Source organism: Anguilla rostrata, chromosome 8 (genome assembly GCF_018555375.3).
Source record: "Anguilla rostrata isolate EN2019 chromosome 8, ASM1855537v3, whole genome shotgun sequence".
NCBI lineage: Eukaryota > Metazoa > Chordata > Actinopteri > Anguilliformes > Anguillidae > Anguilla > Anguilla rostrata.
This window is the reverse complement of record NC_057940.1, coordinates 32,807,619-32,824,851: the sequence shown is the minus strand read 5'-3', so window position 1 is coordinate 32,824,851 and position 17,233 is coordinate 32,807,619. Positions and strand designations below refer to the sequence as shown.

The 17,233-nt window shown below is 46.5% G+C and overlaps 1 protein-coding gene across 1 annotated transcript in view; it reads left to right on the top strand.

Moving 5' to 3' along the window:
• The window catches only part of LOC135261454 (E3 ubiquitin-protein ligase TRIM71-like), a 40,905-nt gene that overhangs the window by 13,200 nt on the left and 10,472 nt on the right, over window positions 1-17,233 (top strand). Inside the window, exons 2-3 of the mRNA XM_064347769.1 lie at window positions 10,796-10,963; window positions 16,693-16,827. Coding sequence (XP_064203839.1) covers window positions 10,796-10,963; window positions 16,693-16,827 — 303 coding nt within the window. The remainder of the gene's footprint in view (window positions 1-10,795; window positions 10,964-16,692; window positions 16,828-17,233) is intronic.

The window sequence follows — 17,233 nt, the reverse complement described above, 5'->3', positions numbered from 1 at the left end:
TCCTTGCGTGCGCTGCGCGTTTGCAGATAGTGCGGCGAAGATCGGTACGAGGTCCACTTACTGTTAATTCTCCATACCGATTAAGTGCGGCGCTCTCAAATTCAGGTACGGTGCCTGCGCAGCCTGTTTTAGCCTTTCCAACAGCAGTATGAAGTGAATTGATGTTATTTTGTATTTAGCATTTAGCATGCATTGAAATGCAGTGGAGATAGAAATGGAGACGGGAACGGATCCAATAAATGTATTTTGGGTCTGTAAAGAATTTGTTAGCATTTTTTTGGGACAGATTTTCGGGAAATATCTGCAAAGCTTTTATTTTATGACTCCTTGGCTCAGTCCCCCCCCCCCCCCCCCATCCGTGTCTCTATCTGTTTGTAACTATTTTCATATGCCTTCCTCTCTGCGCTTTGATATAGAATCTGTGAGGGTACACTTAAAATCAGCCCAGCTCCGAAACGTAAGAGGAGCGTAGCTCTGTCGGCAGAAAACAGGACATCCAACTGTGGGATTTTCTGTCACAGCCTTCCTTCCATCTGCAGGCACTTATCTTTAGGGAGCTCGGAACAGCCAGCAAACTCAAAGTCAGTGAAGTTCTACTTCCAGTGACTTAATGCACAACATGTGCAAAGTAATTAGAAACAAGTCGCAAAATTTCCTGTGATTTTTTTTTTCTTTCTTCCCTTGCGTGAAGATCGCGACCAAATGCAAATATATGTTTGTATGTTCTTTTTTATGACATAGTGGTTCTATAAGAAAGAAATACTCAGGATGCCATTAACACTTTTTGCAAAATTCCTTATTCTATGTAAGAACCATGCATTGTATCTGCAGTTGTGCAGACAGAACCTTTTAACACGACTTTTCTCTGTTATTCTGAAAGACTGATTAGATTCTCATTTAATGTACCTTGGTACTGCAGGGTCAAAGGGGCCCATTTGTTCCTATGAATCAGGGACCAGAATGTGAGAATATTTGATTCCTTACATGGTGATGGAATGAGGTATTGGTTCAGAATCTAAAGCTTTTTCAGAACCATCCAGACTGTGGGGAGAATTCAGTGTGACTCACGCAGACTAAACTTCCGACGCTGTCTGGCAGGCCATTGTGGTTTAGCTTTATGAACTTTTGGTAAACTGTTGAGGGTGCCCACCCCCTCTGCACAATTATCCTCACGGCCATCTTGAATTCTAGAAGATTCAGCCCGCTTTTAGGCGTTCGCTGCCTGAGTCAGCAGCTGACTTGGGGAATCGGATACCTTTCGTGAATGCTGTTCTGTCATCAGGTTTTAATGCCTTCCATTTGTCCACTCTGAACAGGAAGGGCTGTTTTTTCAAAGGGTCCTCATCAGTGAAGGATTGTTTCTTATTTGCTCATAATTGTAAATGAGTAACTTATGTGAGATTTGCACGAGCTGCCACTGTAGATCCTGTACAGCTGAGAAGTATGGCTTAAAATATAATGGAATATTTCTTATTTTGGCTAATAACAAGAGTTATCGCAATATGCATGAAAGAGTGCAGTATACATGTGAAGTTTGAAGATTGATTTATTGACTAAGAAAACACTAGAAGGACATGTGCTGTAAAAATGCAACAACAAAAAAAACATTCAACACAAAATATTCAACTTTGCGCTAAGATTTCTTAAAGGAAGCAATATAATATTGAATTAAGCAAAACAGTTACTGCAAGTTCAAAGAAAGCGATGGTTCTTGCAGTGTCGTAAAATGCGTAATTGAGAGTGCACTGAAAAGGGTTTGCAGTGCGCAGATGTGCAGGCAGATCCTGACTACTCTAGACTCCTTTTCACACCGTTAGCGCATAAAGGCACCGGTCAGTGTGCCTACACATGCATTATGCTCTTGCTAAATTAAAACTTGTTTTAATGTACACAGGAAGGCACTGTTGTTGTTTCATTCGTGATGTGCACATGTTAGCAATTCGGTTGTGGGGCTGCATTGAAATGTCTCAAAAGTGTCCTGGCATTCAAATGCAGGATGAGTTTCAGACATTTTGGCTCAGTTCATTAGACCGTCCAAATGTGTAATTTTTAGGCTAAAAGTGCTATTTTACACCCTGTTTTGGCCAAGGATAAGCACTGATAGCTGTAGCGGGGACTGCTTGCCTGTGGGCGTAGGCTCGGTTTTCCTGGTAGCCGTGTTGCCAGCCTGTTTGCGCGCTGGTTTTCCTGGTAGCCGTGTTGCCAGCCTGTTTGCGCGCTGGTTTTCCTGGTAGCCGTGTTGCCAGCCTGTTTGCGCGCTGGTTTTCCTGGTAGCCGTGTTGCCAGCCTGTTTGCGCGCTGGTTTTCCTGGTAGCCGTGTTGCCAGCCTGTTTGCGCGCTGGGGAACGGCAGCGCTGTTCGGCAGGTCCCCCTTTCCCTCCGCAGTCCGATCCGCAGCCCGCTGGCGTGCTCGCAGCCGGACCGCATGCAAGGAAACGCTTACATAACACCGAGGGCCTCCGGAGCACCATCAAAGCAGGGGTTTTCCTCTCTGAGGTCATTTCCTGTGGGCCGGTTTGGAGGCATGCGGGAAATCTGCTTCCTATTGGCCGAACGCGGACGGAGAGGGGCGAACGTAACCAGCCTCCCTAAACTCTGACAGTCTCCGAAGCCCCGCTACGAAATGCTGGGGTGTTGTGTGTGTGTGTGTGTGTCTGTGTGCAGACGTACTGGTGGTGTGGTGCAATAAGCCCATGTAGCTGGGTTACCCGCCCCCTTCGTTACGACGCACTCACACGCACGTGTGAGCAGACACACGCATGCACTTCTCCCCGGTCCTGTAAAATGAGACGCGCAGCTGCAGGTGACTGTGTGAGGCCCTCTACACCCCGCTCACGTGGTACACACACACACAGACACACACACACACACTAGTGGCAGCGACCAGCTGATTCTGTTTAGCTTTTTTTCCTCTCTCTCCCTCTCCCTCTCCCTCTAAGAAAACGACCAATCAGATTCGCTGCCCGGCCAACACCTCCCTGCTGCAGCCACTGGCGAGGTTTCAAAACAACATGTTGGCGTGCGTGTGGGTTTCCTGCCAGAAAGCGCTCCACGCTGCAGAGGGGCCCAAGGGCACTTGTGACTTCCAAGAAAGCAGATTAGACAAACAGAAGGCATTCCAGGGTTTGTTGATTGTGAGATTAGCATAGTGTGGTGATTGAGATTATCCACTCATGGAATCCTTGCATTAATTAGACGGATGTGCTGCAGCCGGGGTGTGGAAATGTTGGCGTGTGGCAAGCGTGTTGTTCTGCCGGCTCCTGCGGGCTTACGGCTGTTTGCTGTCCGGTTTACTTGCGGAATTGAAAACATTGTTGGCCGGAAAGCATACGTAATACAAACAATAGTTTTCTGCGATTGAAAGGGAATAATCCCTTTAGGGAAAGGGAATAATAAAATGGAGTTTTTCCTTGCCACTGTTGCCTTAGGCTTGCTCCTGTGGGGGTTTAGGCCAGGGTTGTCTGTAAAGCAGGTCAGGACGGAGTGTGGCACAGTGGGTAAGGAACTGCGCTTGTAACCGAAAGGTCGCAGGTTCGAGTCCCGGGTAAGGACACTGCCGTTGTACCCTTGAGCAAGGTACTTAACCTGCATTGCTTCAGTATATATCCAGCTGTATAAATGGATACAATGTAAAGTGATATGTAAAAAGTTGTGTAAGTCGCTCTGGATAAGAGCGTCTGCTAAATGCCTGTAATGTAATGTAATGTAATGTAAAGCGTATTGTGACAACTGCTGTAAATTACGCTATACAAATAAAATTTGATTGATTGATTGAATATTATGGAGGCCTTTTGTATCAATTTCAATTTAATATTTTAAAATACATTTGTACTTTAATTTTTAAAACCACAACAACAACAAAAATCCATCTACTTTCTTAAGGCATCTCAGGTTGTTTCTCTTGTACACCAGTAAAACCGCTTTTTGGAGGAGAAGTATCTCTGTCAACTTGGCCTGTGCTGAAACGTGGTGTGAGTGAGAGGGCTCCCAGGCTGTCACCTCTTGGGATGCCAGTGTCACATGACACCGGTTTATTAATAGCCAACGTTTTCCTCCGATTCTGCACACTTGGCATGCGGCGCCCCTCCCTCTCCTGTCGCCTCTCCGCAGGGCGGCTCTCGGCTTCGGCCTTTCACCGTTCTCAGGGAAACGCAGATAAACATCAATCTCAGATTAAGAGGAAGCTACTTTTTCCAACCAAAGTGAATATCAGGCCCCTGCATCGTCCTTATCGCCACCGTTCTTGTTATTGGCAGCTCTCTCTCGCATGTTCCCACCTGGCCCCCCCCCCTCAGTCTGAACGGGAGTGGGCGTGCCGTCCGCCATTCTCCGCTAAGCTGCCGGTTTTCCTACGCGGCTGCTGCGAAGGAAACATTATCCTCCAAAACCTGCTGACACATTTCACTTAACCATGCAGGCCAGGGCCCAGGGAATTCAGAAGAAGTCCTCCGATTCTTCGGAGGAATCAACCACACGCACCAAGGGGGGGTGGGTGAGCTTCATAAAAGATTCATGCCGGGCCTGAAGAGAGATGGATTTACTGGACAGGATGTCTCATAAATGATAAAGAGAAAGGGGTCTCTCGTAGTTGTGAAAAGCTGCTGGGCTGGAGCCAGTCTACTTGTTCAGTCTTAAGGGTTGTTGCGTTCAGCCTCTCAGAGTTGAGTGTAAATGCAAGGTAATGTTATAGCTTTACCCGTCATATTCAGTGTCCTTTGTCATGCGTTCTATGAGTCTAAACTGAAGACACATCAGATGTTGTAGCGGATGACTTTGGGGAGAGGGGAGGAGGGAGAGGGTGCGCGTGCCACTTTGACCTCCCTAATAACCGTCCACCCCAGCCCTGTCTGATCACCCTCTCTCAGCCTCGACTGCTGTATTCATCATTTCCTTCAGGCGCTCCGCACGCCCTAAGCTTCACTGATTAAACTCCGGGGTCTTGGGAAATGTAGGCCTCGCAGGCTCGATCGCTCATTCATCTGCCCTGTCACTGCTGACCTTGTTCCTTAGACGAGTGTAAACAAACAGACGTTGGCCTTCAAGAGCTTCGGTTTTCTTGTGTCTGCTCGGGTCATAAGACATAAGATGGCCGTCCCCCATTCTCATTAAGATTCATGGAAAATTTTCTGTGAAGGAAGATTCATGTCATTTTCATGGGAAGTTAAACTGTTCAATAATTTCTGACCAAGCTGCATTTGAATGGCTTGAGAGTTTTCTTAGATAAACATTTGCAGTAGATGAATTTCCCTTACAGAGTCTCAGAAAAGCAAGTTTTATTAATGAAAAAACAATTATATAAAATTATTTTAATTAAAAAAAAAAAAACAAAAAAAAACAAAAACCTAATCATGGTCCTTATGTTATTTTGACATATGTGTAGTCCTACTTATATGTGATTGAATTCATTACTTAACATCATCATTAAATTCTGAATTTATGGATCAATTTGCTTTTAAATGCAGGTTTTATTTGCTTTCTGCTGTTTGAATGAAGCTGGTATCATGTGGAGTAAGGAGTGAGTGGTTGAGACCAGTTCTCTGGCAGACATTCATAATGGTGGTGATTTTCACCAGTACACTACGGAGTCTCCTTGGTACGATAACGATATGACCTCACATCTCTCTCACATGACTGGATTAGTACCACACTGTGAGCAGGGAGAGTCAATTCCCAACCTTTACCCCCTTCTGCATTGCCTCCTCAGACATGAACCCCACACATGCCACCACGGTAGCTAGGCCTCAGTGAAGGTTCACTTTACAAGCAGGTAACTGGAGTTGAATTGGCGAATCTAGGTTTACATGCAGCTGCTCCCTGTGCGAAGGACTTCTATGGATAGCCTGTATAATTAGGGTTTGGCCTTGCCCTTCAGTAAACCTGTGAAGTGGTGCGACAGGGGCGCGGGGGCATGTTTGGATCGCTAATGAAATGGAATGCCTTACTTCCCTTTCCCGGGTTCCACGGGAGAGGTTTACGGGGCAGTCCTCTGCGGTAATTTGTGATTTCCCCCTCCTGTTTGTCGGTGTACGCCCAGTCCCCCCTCCCTCTCCAGTTCTACGAAGATCAAACTCTCCAGGTGCTTCAGATGCAGACACTGCTGTGTTTTGTTCACCATTTTACTGTGGGTGATCGGTTTTTCATAGAGAAAAAGTGTGTGTGAAAGCTTCTGCACAGTGTGAAAAAGAGAGTCATAAGGTGATACAAAACAAAGCAGTATTACTACTATAATGCAGCTACATTTCGGGGCTGGCGTGCAGTACAAATCTCTTAACTAAATAGTATGAGACCCCACGTGCAGTTACGCTTAAGTTAATGAGATTTTCCCAACCTTGCTATTTGTGAGCTAGGTAGCTAGCCAGTTCCATTGTATGCATGATCTCCTGTTGTGTACGTCGAGCTGCAGGTTGTTGTTTCCCCTCTACTGGTTATTGTGCTACTAGGTCTCTGCAGACCAATAAATCTTCATGGCCAATAAGGCTTATCTTGTCTCTTCTGTTCAACGGCTCTATTTTTGGTTCTAGCATCTTGATACCATTGTTTCTTTCCCCATTTCTCTCTTCCCTTGCTTCATCATCGTTGTACAGGAAACAGCTGCTGGCAAATTATGTATTTCAGTAGCTGGAAGTTCTCCTCGTTAGCGTGATCTGGGAGATTGAATACTTTAAGCAGTAATGTTGGAAATGTTCTGACTTGCCAGAAATGAAGTCATGGCTTATAGGTGGTCGCAAAAGCAATTATCCTAGCTGGTGAGCACCTTTCTCACTGCTGGAAAATATGCGAGTTAGTCATTTATGCTGAGTTTCAACAACATGAGTCACAAGAAAATAAAGCACTGACAGGCTAGTGTATTGGTGAAAACTGTCTGTTCTTGCCTTTGGATTGGAGAACGCTAAATTAACACAAAGATCAGTTCACTTGAGAAGATTTAAACGTGTAAAAGATGAATTCTCCGAAGTAGTGTAAGGACCTAATCCTTTACCACAACAAGAAATCCACAACAGTACAGGAATTGTTGGTAGAACACGACCTTTTACTCTGTTGGGTAATAAACAACTTAGGAGATCACTGGTGCAGCACCGTTGCTTAGCACAGGAGGGGGTGGAGTCTCAAGGTAAGAAGCACATAGCCAGTTGCTTGCCCTCCCCCACCCCCAATTTTGCACCTTTGTCTTCAGAACAAGGTCAGTCCATTCTAATTTAAATGTAGGGAAAACAATGAAAGAGAATGGAGCTCATTGAGGTGGACCTACAGGAAATTCAAGCCAGTGTCTCCCAAAGTAAAACAGAGTGCATCCTGTTGAGAGTCATGCTGCTCTTCCCCATTGTTAGTCAGTATTGCTCTTCTTTTGAGAAGGCCTGGGTTTTATGAGTAAACGGCCATCCCCACTGTGGCTTTTGGTTCCTCTCTTCCCGGCAAAGACCCAAGCCGTTGGTGTTTTTGGTTTGGTATGGCCTGCATAGGCCCGTCATAATGACGCTACGGCAGGGGTGGTTTACTTCATTTGTGAAATCCGCTGTGCTTCAAATGCATTTTACATGCCCCTCTTTTTTATTTTCCCGTTAACATTAAAGCAAACTAAATTGCCGCTTGTTTTTAGTTTTTATAGTGAACGTGCTACAATTAAGAGAACCTGGGAGTTCTCCATGGTCTGAATGTGTTTTTTTTAAGGCTTGATACTGTTTTGACAGTACATAATAAAATCATTAACAATCATTTTTATCTGTCATCTTTGGATCTCTTTAGCAGTTTAATACTTGGTTTAATACGTGCTGCCTTTATTCAGACAACATAGGCCATATTTAAGATTGCTAAGGTCCAAGTCCCATGGTTGTTTTTTTTCCCCCTGAATTTTCCACAACAACTAAAGGTAGCCCAGGAATTATTATCCACAGGCCATACTTTTCTATTGGTGAAGGTCAGTTCTTCCAGAAAATTCAATTGGATATGTTGTTCCACTACTAGAATGTTTATGTCATTCTCTCACAATTTCTTTTCACAACGGTTGGCGTCTGCTTTTCTGTGCTGTTTTAAAGCTGACAGTGACTGTATCACTGTGTATATGCACGCTTGCATGAACGTGTGTGCGTTATTGCATCGTCAGGCCTTTTCCTGTGGGAGAGTGTGAATTTTAATCTCTGTAACAGTAGACGAGATCCTGCACAGTCGATATATCGATGCCACTGTAGAAGGAAAGTAGTCTTATGTAATCTAAAAGGACCTCCAGGCATATGCAAGATGCCTCATACCTTTTGTGTTGTTGTTGTATATGGAGCGCTGCCAAGGCTGACCGAATGCTCTGTGCTGATCTTATATTCTGGTGAATAAGCTAAAATGCAGCGTATTGTCAATTCCACCTGACTTCAGCCTTCTGTCCTCCTGAGAATTATTATTATTCTTTTCTTAAACCAAGTCAGAGATTTAGCTGTGTGAGCGTTTGTAACCGCAGCAATTGAGTGAAGAATATCAAGAGGGTGAATAATAATAGAAAGTAGAAAATGGAGCCTGTCTGTTCGAGTGACAGCGATGTCGTCAAAGGGCCTCAGCCACTCCCGAGCATCGTTTCCATCGGCTGCGAGTCAGGGGTACGGTGCAGGGAGATGGGGCCGGGCGAGCGGCCATGGCTGTTTACCGCTGGAGCCGCGGCGATAAGCGTGTGGGGAAAGGGTCAGTTTTTTCCGGTGCCTGGGAGAGGGCCGCTGAGATAGCCATTTGACCTGCTTTAGCCACCCCCCCTCCCCCGCCCCCGAGTCATCCTGCGTCTCTGCGTTTCGGCTGCCCCCGCCCCGGCCACCCACCCTCGCTGCATTCCCCTCTTTTGTTACGGGCTGCCCCAGGAATTTTGGAAATGTTTGCGGCAGGGGAGGTGGGTGGAGGACCGGGGGAGGGGAGCGGGAGGGTGGGGGGGGCAGGCGTTTTTTGGCTTGAGTTTGGGGGAGGGGGCGGGAGATGTCCTGCTCGCCTGCTACATCATCGTCATTAGATCAGCGATTCTCTCGGGGAGTCCTCCATTATTGATGGATTGATTCCTGCTGCCTGAAGTCCCACAGGAGTCCCGCTTATTTCCACAACCGAGCCCCCCCCCACACTAGAAAAAACAGGATGGGTTAGGAAGAGGGGTGGGGGTGTGCAGAAAATGTGTCTAATTACATTTTATAATTATTTCATTTGGATTTATTTCCATTGTTGGGTTATAGTGCTTTGTGCCAGCTGGCAGTATCGGCTGGAATGAGAGTCATTGTGTATCCAATAAATGACTGCTTATTGAGTCAGATGTGGATTATAGTATTTTAAAAAATATATTAAATCAAAGAAGTCCCATTTGTCAGTTCCTGTGTTAATGAAGTCAGTAGGTCAGCCCATAGTCTGCTTCCCTGAAGAATTACCAAGATTTTTCCTAAATGGAATTTGTTTGTCTTGGATAATTAATCTTTTTATTGGTTTTAAACACATCTGTCAGATGTGCGCTTTGTGTAGGCTTGGCACTCTTATTATCATCACTTGTGCTTGTTCGCAGTCGGTGACAGCTGATCAACAGATTCAGAACTTAATGTAGGTATTTCCTCCCTATCAAAAATCTGCGTGATTGCTGTGAGGCATGGTTGATTATAAAAGGATGCTCTGGTAAATAAAGGTTTTAATCAGATTTTACTGGTTATTTAATTTGTCACATGACCATGACTCTCCTTTTTTTAAATGTTTTTTTCTGCCTCAGGGGAGAGAGAGCGAGGATGTTTTTCTACAATAGAACGTGACGATGAATGCTTTGTTCATACCACATTTCTGATTGAAGTAGCCTAAATGCCAGCAAGATTTCTTAATGAAATGTGCTATTTGTTTCCTGCCTGCAAGTCACCAATTGTACGCCATTTGTGTTCATCTGAGTGGATCCACGTGCAAAAATTCCTCCCCCTAATGTGTGGTCTTCACATTTGCATACAGTAAAGAATGTTTGAGTTCCTGGAGAAACAGTCAATACGGTGACTGTACTGGAGGCAGCGCACGGCTGGAATCCTGACAGGAAATTGCTCCTCGGCTCCCGCCCCGGTCGCTCGCCCGTACGCTTTCAGTCTTGAGGAATTTCCTCCCTTTTCGACTCGCAGTGAGCCCCTCTTTCTTTCACACATCCACCCGTCTCTGTGGTTACCCCCAGCCCGGGCTCCCTGCCCACGTGCGTTTGGAAACGCGGGGCGGGGGGCGTGGCTCGTCGTATGGCGCGCGGGACGGGACGGGCGCCGCGGGAGCGCTCGTCAGCGGTGCCGTCCGCCGCGAAGAAAACCTGGAGACGCAAACGCGTGGAAACGGCGGGTCTCGGTGCCGCGCTCGTTACGAAAGTGATGAATGATTCCCCCGCCTGGCGGTGTTTAGCGGGCTGTTTCGCTTGCTGCTGTAGAAAGACCGACATCCCGTGTGTACATTCTCTCCTGGATGCGTGCCGCGTAGCTCCCTCACAGTCCTGGACAGTGTACTGCAGCGCCAGCTCGCAGCAAAGCGGACTTAGAGCGGCGCCTTCATGTTGCTGTAATGTGAACCTTTCATGTGTTTGGCAAATTATGCGAGCTCTCAGCTTTGCATGCATCGTTTGTGATGTAAAGCATGACAGAGCCAAACTGCACAAGCCCTGGAAAACGTGTAGCCTGAGCTCTTAATTGAATTTGTTTGCCGTTTGATTAGACGACCTTCGTACGAACCCTTGTCTTACCCTATGAGGAGCTGGGAGTGTGGAAGAAAGAGCAGTAGGAGGAAGGACACCTCTTTTCACGACTAATATCCCTCTCTCTCTCTCTCTCTCTCTCAGGTGTTCCGTTTCTTCTGTGACACGTGCTCCGTGCCCATCTGCAGGGAGTGCAGCGTGGGCCGCCACATGGGCCACAGCTTCATCTACCTCCAGGACGCGGTCCAGGACTCCCGGGCCATCACCATCCAGCTGCTGGCCGACGCACAGCAGGGCAGGCAGGCCGTGCAGGTGGGACCCTGCGCTCTGTCTTCTGCTCTCTGTCTCTGTGTCTGTCTCCCTCTCTCTCTCCCTCTTTCTCTTTGTCTCTCTCTCTATCCCTCTATTCCTCTTTCGCTGTCTGCCTCTCTCTCGCCCCCTCACTCTCTCTCTCTCTCTTTCTCTCTGTGTCTCCCTGCCTTTATCTGTCTCTCATTCGCTCTCTTTCTCTCTGTCTCCCTGCCTTCTCTCTCTCATTCTCTCTCTGTCTGTCTCTCCATGCCTTTCTCTGTCTCTCATTCTCTGTCTCTCTCTCTCTCTGGGTTGGTGGGTCAGAGCTGCCATGCTGACTGAGCCAGCTTTGGCACTGCACCAGTATGGATCCGAAGCAGAAAATTGTCTTAGCGGATGTTAATACAGTGAGCGTCAGGATTATCTGGCTTAGGAACCCTTTCCTATTTCCTACCTCTTGGTAGGCTTATAATGCGTGGAGCTGTCTGCTGATGATCTTCACTTATATATATGATGGATATTAGCCTTAATTATGCAAAATTAGCAAAAACCTGAGATAAATAATCCAGGAAATGTAGCTGGTATGTGCCCAATAGAACTTAATGTGAAGTGGAGAATGATAGTTTAAAATATTTGTATATATAAATAAATAACACACATTGACAATTCATTACGACTCTTCTGAACACTCTCGCAACCCTGTCACATGGCTGTAGTCTCTTAGCTTTGTTGCTTTATTCAAATAATGGTTCCAACACTGCTGACCTTGTTCACGAGGGTGAGTCCTTGGAATAAGTTCCGCCCTTGCAGTAGTGGAAGGGGAAGGCATTTTTAGGAGTTTGGCTTGAAAGTCTTTATGAGCAATAAGAGAAAGAATGGATATGTTTAGAGGAAAATGCATTGCAGTTGGGCTGCAATGAAATGGATATGGAGAATGTCAAGCTTCAAAGGCTTAAACGGGTCTACTGTCACACAGTCAGGGAAGAAGGCCAAATGCATTAGGTTCATTTATGTATAAACGTAAAGGAACTGGAACTGTGTTTTTTTTTTGTGATTTGTCTCTGAGGGAAATTGTAAATGTATTATTCTTTTGTTTTAATATTGCATATTGTGTTTACCCTAAGGGCTTTAAGTGGTAGATCTCATGCATGCGCTAGTGCTGCTGCTGTAGGTCAGGGTTGACACACCTGTAATCTGAGCTGTCTCGGGGCTCTGTTGGCCATGCACATTTTTGTGTTGTCTTGGACACGTTTTGGAAGGAATTAAATGTTGTATCCGATGCAGAAATCAGGGACTCAGTAATGGCTGAAAATGGAAATGAATGTCCTGTTCTTCTGTGCATGCTTCTGTCCATAACAGGGAATTGAATTTTATGTACATAGATTATAGTGGGTGATTATAGTGGTGATTTCTTGTTTGCAACCAGAAAAAAATAACATGCTTGCACTGTGCAGTAGCTTTTCTCATGCCTTTTGGAATTGAAGAACAAGGCATGCTGGTGTGTGTATGTGTGTGTGTGTGCCTCTTTTAAAAAAAGAAAAAAAGAAAAAACGTTAGGAAAAAGTTTGCATGTGTCAGTGCACTTTTAATAGCAACACTTGGAACCCCCACCGCCCTGAACCCCCACTGGGCTCCCCGACAATTTGGCTTCGAGGGGGAAGGGGTGGGGGGTAGGGGAGTGCGGAGGGGGTGGAGCCGGGTGGTGGGGGTGGGTGTGGGGAGGCTGATGGATGCAGTGAAACACATAGGAAATGTTTCTGTCATGTGCCCACTTCAAAGGAACAGGGTGATGGGGAGGTCCTCTCGAAAAGCTGCCATTTGTCCTGGTCAAATAAAGGCTGTGGAGAAGTGGCCTTGGGTTAGCCTGCTGGCGGAGGGATAAGGGGTACCCAGCTGTGAGCCTGGCGGGTGGGAGAGAGGGGAGCAGAAGGTGGGAGGTGGATTGGGAAGTTTAAAAGGGCTACATTATCAGGGAATGGAATATCTACCCCCTCCATTCCACAGTTCTTACTTTGTTAAGGGCAATAAAAAAGGGCTAAAGGGTATCTCTCCTCCTTCAGAGAAGCTTGAGGAGGAGAAAAAGGTTTCGACAAAGCTTTCTCTTTAGTCCACGGACGTCATGCGGATGAAAGATGGCCGTTAACTTGGAGCAGACCGCTGTGATGTCACTGTTTTTCTCAGGCCTGGCCATGTGTGCTCTAGTCTGCTCTAGTCTCAAACGCGCATTTGAAATGGGGATGCAAACACAGTGAGACGAAGCGCCGGGTAGCTCAGAAGTTGGTGGATGTGAAAATAGTCAGTAACTGGTCTTATGATGTGTGTGTTCTGATATTTTTTTAATGAACAACCGAAGTTTCCACACCTCTGTTCATTAGTCGGGGTTTTCACCTCTGTCAGTGGAACAAAGATTCAAAAACAATGGCTCTTTATTAGCAGATGTCATTTTAGAGTTAACGAGCGAGTGTGACCTCAAGGGAAATTAGTTTCCTTTGCTGGTCATCATCTCGTTATTCAGGCTGTGCATTCTTTCTTCGCCGGATGTATTCTTATGTATTTTCCCCCATGGTAAGTATCCATGGTGATTGTCCACTATATATTTGATCTCAGCTGGTCACATGTTTAGATGGTTTGAGCATATCCAAAACTTGAAGTTCTTGAATCCTGTTTAATGCCGGCTCACACAAGAGTCATGACATGCAGCACGTATGTAGCAAAATATTTATTTACATGCGTGCAGTTGAGATGGGCCCCATACAAGCGGAAAAGGAATGATACTGTAATGACAGAAAATGGAAGGACTTAATTGTTCCCGCAAGCTGGTTAGCTATTTCCTGAGGCCCAGCGGTACCTCTGTTCTCTTCAAACCCCATGGTGCAGCAGATGACACTAATTGGACACTTGAATACATCATTCTCTAAGTCTGTGGTTCTTGTATTTTTCTGCATGGAGCATAATAGATTTCGCAGATCCTGTAAATGAGTTCCATTACATATGTAAGTGTAAAATGTAAAAAAACAAAACCAAATGGAAATGTCTTCTTTAGTCTGGTGAAAGTGGTGCTGGATGAAGTATCTCCTAAAGACCCATAGTAGGCCTGGCCATGGCTGACGTAGGACGAGGAAAAGAAATAAGCCTGTTATTCCACCAGACTGAACAGCCGACTCGATTAGCAAATCGGAACACAACCCCTGAACGACAAGAAGAACAAGAGTTTATGGGCTTGCAAACCGCATGCTGGAGAGGAACAATGGCAAAGGTTTGACGGTAAAACACTGGGCTGACAGGCTCCCTGGCCGTAGAGATCTCATCAAGTCGATAGATATCCTCTGCTGGGGTTTGGCAGCAGAGCTGTTTGTTTGTCCCTGCCCCATAATCTAACCTTTTGACATTGGATCTGTTAAGCCTATCGAAAGAGATGTGTCCTTGGACGTCTGCCGCCCAACTTCAAAAGCCTAGGGCCCCGAGTCAACATAACGGTCGTATACAATCACCGCCCTGATAAACCATTAAACGCTCTGCACGAGGGGTGGGGGGTGGGGGGAACCTCCCGAAATGACTTTGTAGTGCTCACTAGCCAGGAACCAAACGGGCCTTTTAAATGCCAGCGTGCGTAGATGACTCCGCCCCCCTCACCCGTGGTTGGGCTCCAGCTGTGAAGCCACGTGAAATGCGGACGGGTGTTTTTGGGGTCCTTTGTCTTCGCTATACGCCCGTTCTTCGGAAAGAATGGTTCAAAAATGTTGATCCTGTCTCCTCAGAGTGAGGCGGGTGTTAAAAACCCCCAGGCCATAAACAAAAAAAAAAAAAAAGTGTGCACGTCGCCCTGCCAGTAAATTTCCGCCCCCAGCCCGAGGCATTATCTCATCCCACCTCTGACCCTCAACTTGTGACCCACGGGCCTGTCCGAGCGCCCTCCTTCCACACCTTTGATTGGTCCACTGCTGTTCTTTTGTTTCCACTGCCCATCTGCTGCTCTTTTTCAGCAATATCTGTATTCAAATAAGGCCATTTTTGTTTGCATGTTTTCTTTGCCGTCACAGTTTTAGCTTTTTTTGGTTTACGTGGTATTCATTCGTCGATAATGTTGTGGAGTACATTTATCATTTCAACTCAGGCCTCACAGTTAAAGAGTAAAAACTATCTTCTTTCTTGCTTATATAATGATAAGAATAATATTGTAAAAACATTTTAGCAAATCATTTGTTCCTAATAATAAATACCTACTTCTGCTTCCACCAGAATTTTTGGCTAGTATTTATATAATAATTATAATATTAATATTATAATTACATTATAATTACATTTATGTAACATTGTACATTGTTTGGTACGTTGTAATGCTGGGATTTAGCACTACTTAGCACTACAACCAATGTGACAGGAAACAAAGTTTTGCATTGTATTTGTGGTGTCCTTGCATAACTGGGTACATTTGGTTGAATTTCTCCTGTTCCATCCCACTTTTTGGGTGTGTTCATGTCTTTGTGTCAACATGTAGTATGAGTCACTGTATACAAAGACAAATGGTCTCTACCTAAGGTAGTGTGTACAGTAAGTATTAGGTGTCATCTTAGCGGCACCAGAGACGACTTGCCGCAGGGATTCACAGTATCAGTTGCCTCCAGTTGTTTTTTACCGCACGTATCCCCACGTATCGCACGTTTCGCACGTATCCCCACGTATCCCCTCGTATCGCACGTATCCCCACGTATCGCACGTATCCCCACGTATCGCACGTATCCCCACGTATCGCACGTATCCCCACGTATCGCACGTATCCCCACGTATCCCCACGTATTGCACGTATCCCCACGTATCCCCACGTATCCCCACGTATCCCCATGTATCCCCACGTATCCCCACGTATCCCCACGTATCGCACGTTTCGCACGTATCCCCACGTATCCCCACGTATCGCACGTTTCGCACGTATCCCCACGTATCCCCACGTATCCCCACGTATCCCCACGTATCCCCACGTATCCCCACGTATCGCACGTTTCGCATGTATCCCCTCGTATCGCACGTATCCCCACGTATCCCCACGTATCCCCACGTATCCCCACGTATCCCCACGTATCGCACGTATTGCACGTTTCGTCCGAGCCTCCCGACCCGGAGCTCTTTCTGCTGGCCCACGGTTTGCCGAACCTTTGACAGCTTGCAGAAAATGGCCGCCCGGAAGAGAAAAGATCTGATGCAGGGTCTTTGTTCGCCTGTGGGCGTGCTTATGCAGGGGTTGGGTGTCATGACCTCCTGACCCCCGAAGCTGGGGGAGCTTTGACCGTTCGGGGTGGCGTCACAAAGGAAATCTTGGTCCTTGTGAGATCTCTCTGACCCTCAAGGTCCAGGGGAAGGACTGCTGACCCTGCTGTCAGAGGGGGAAAAAAGCAAACAATTCAGTAGCTGAATTTGAACTGAATTCAGCCAGCTCCATACTCACTGAAGCTTTCCATTTGGGCAGTTTAATAAATGTGTAATTATAGACAGCTTAGGTCTTTTTTCCACCGTGCATGAGAAGTTATAGGAGCCCACACTACCTCAGACTTGAAAGTGTGACTGTAAAGTGAGACTGTAAAGGATCATGTGTCCCACGTATTTAAGCCATTTCCATAAGCCGTGTTTTTAAAAAAAAAATAAATTTGAATATTACCAACAGGCTTTAAGTCATTCAAAGGAAGCCTGAAATGAATGGGGTTTCTTCCTGTGCCGTTTTTTTGAAGTATTATTCCTTGTCCTCCGTTCCCCAGCTGAGCATGGAGAAGGTGCAGGCCATCGCCGAGCAGGTGGAGATCAAAGCGCAGGCGGTGCAGACGGAGGTGAAGGCCGTGGCACTGAGGCACAAGAAGGCCCTGGAGGAGCGCGAGTGTGAGCTACTGTGGAAGGTGAGAGATGGACGGGGAGCCGCCGCTCCTTCCTGCCCCGCCCCCGCCCCCCCCCCCCCCTCTTCCCTCGCCCCGCCCCCCCCCACCCCCCCTACGGCGAAACCACAGCGCTCAAAGGGACACCTGGAGCCGCTCTCTCTGAAAACTCATTAGCACTCCACATATAATCAGTCTAAATTCTCCTCAGAGAGATGACCAGCTGCGTATATTGATATGGCTAAGGATATATCAATAGGCTGTTGCCCAGGGAGATTCCTGTACGTTCCAATTGGAGCTGCCCTTCATAGTAACTAAGCTCTAAGAATGACACGGCTCCTAATCCAAACTTTGCCTGCGACGGTTGATTTATGGCGGCTTTCTCCACACCGTGTGTCCTTGTGAATGGTGATTTGGTTTGGTCAGCGCT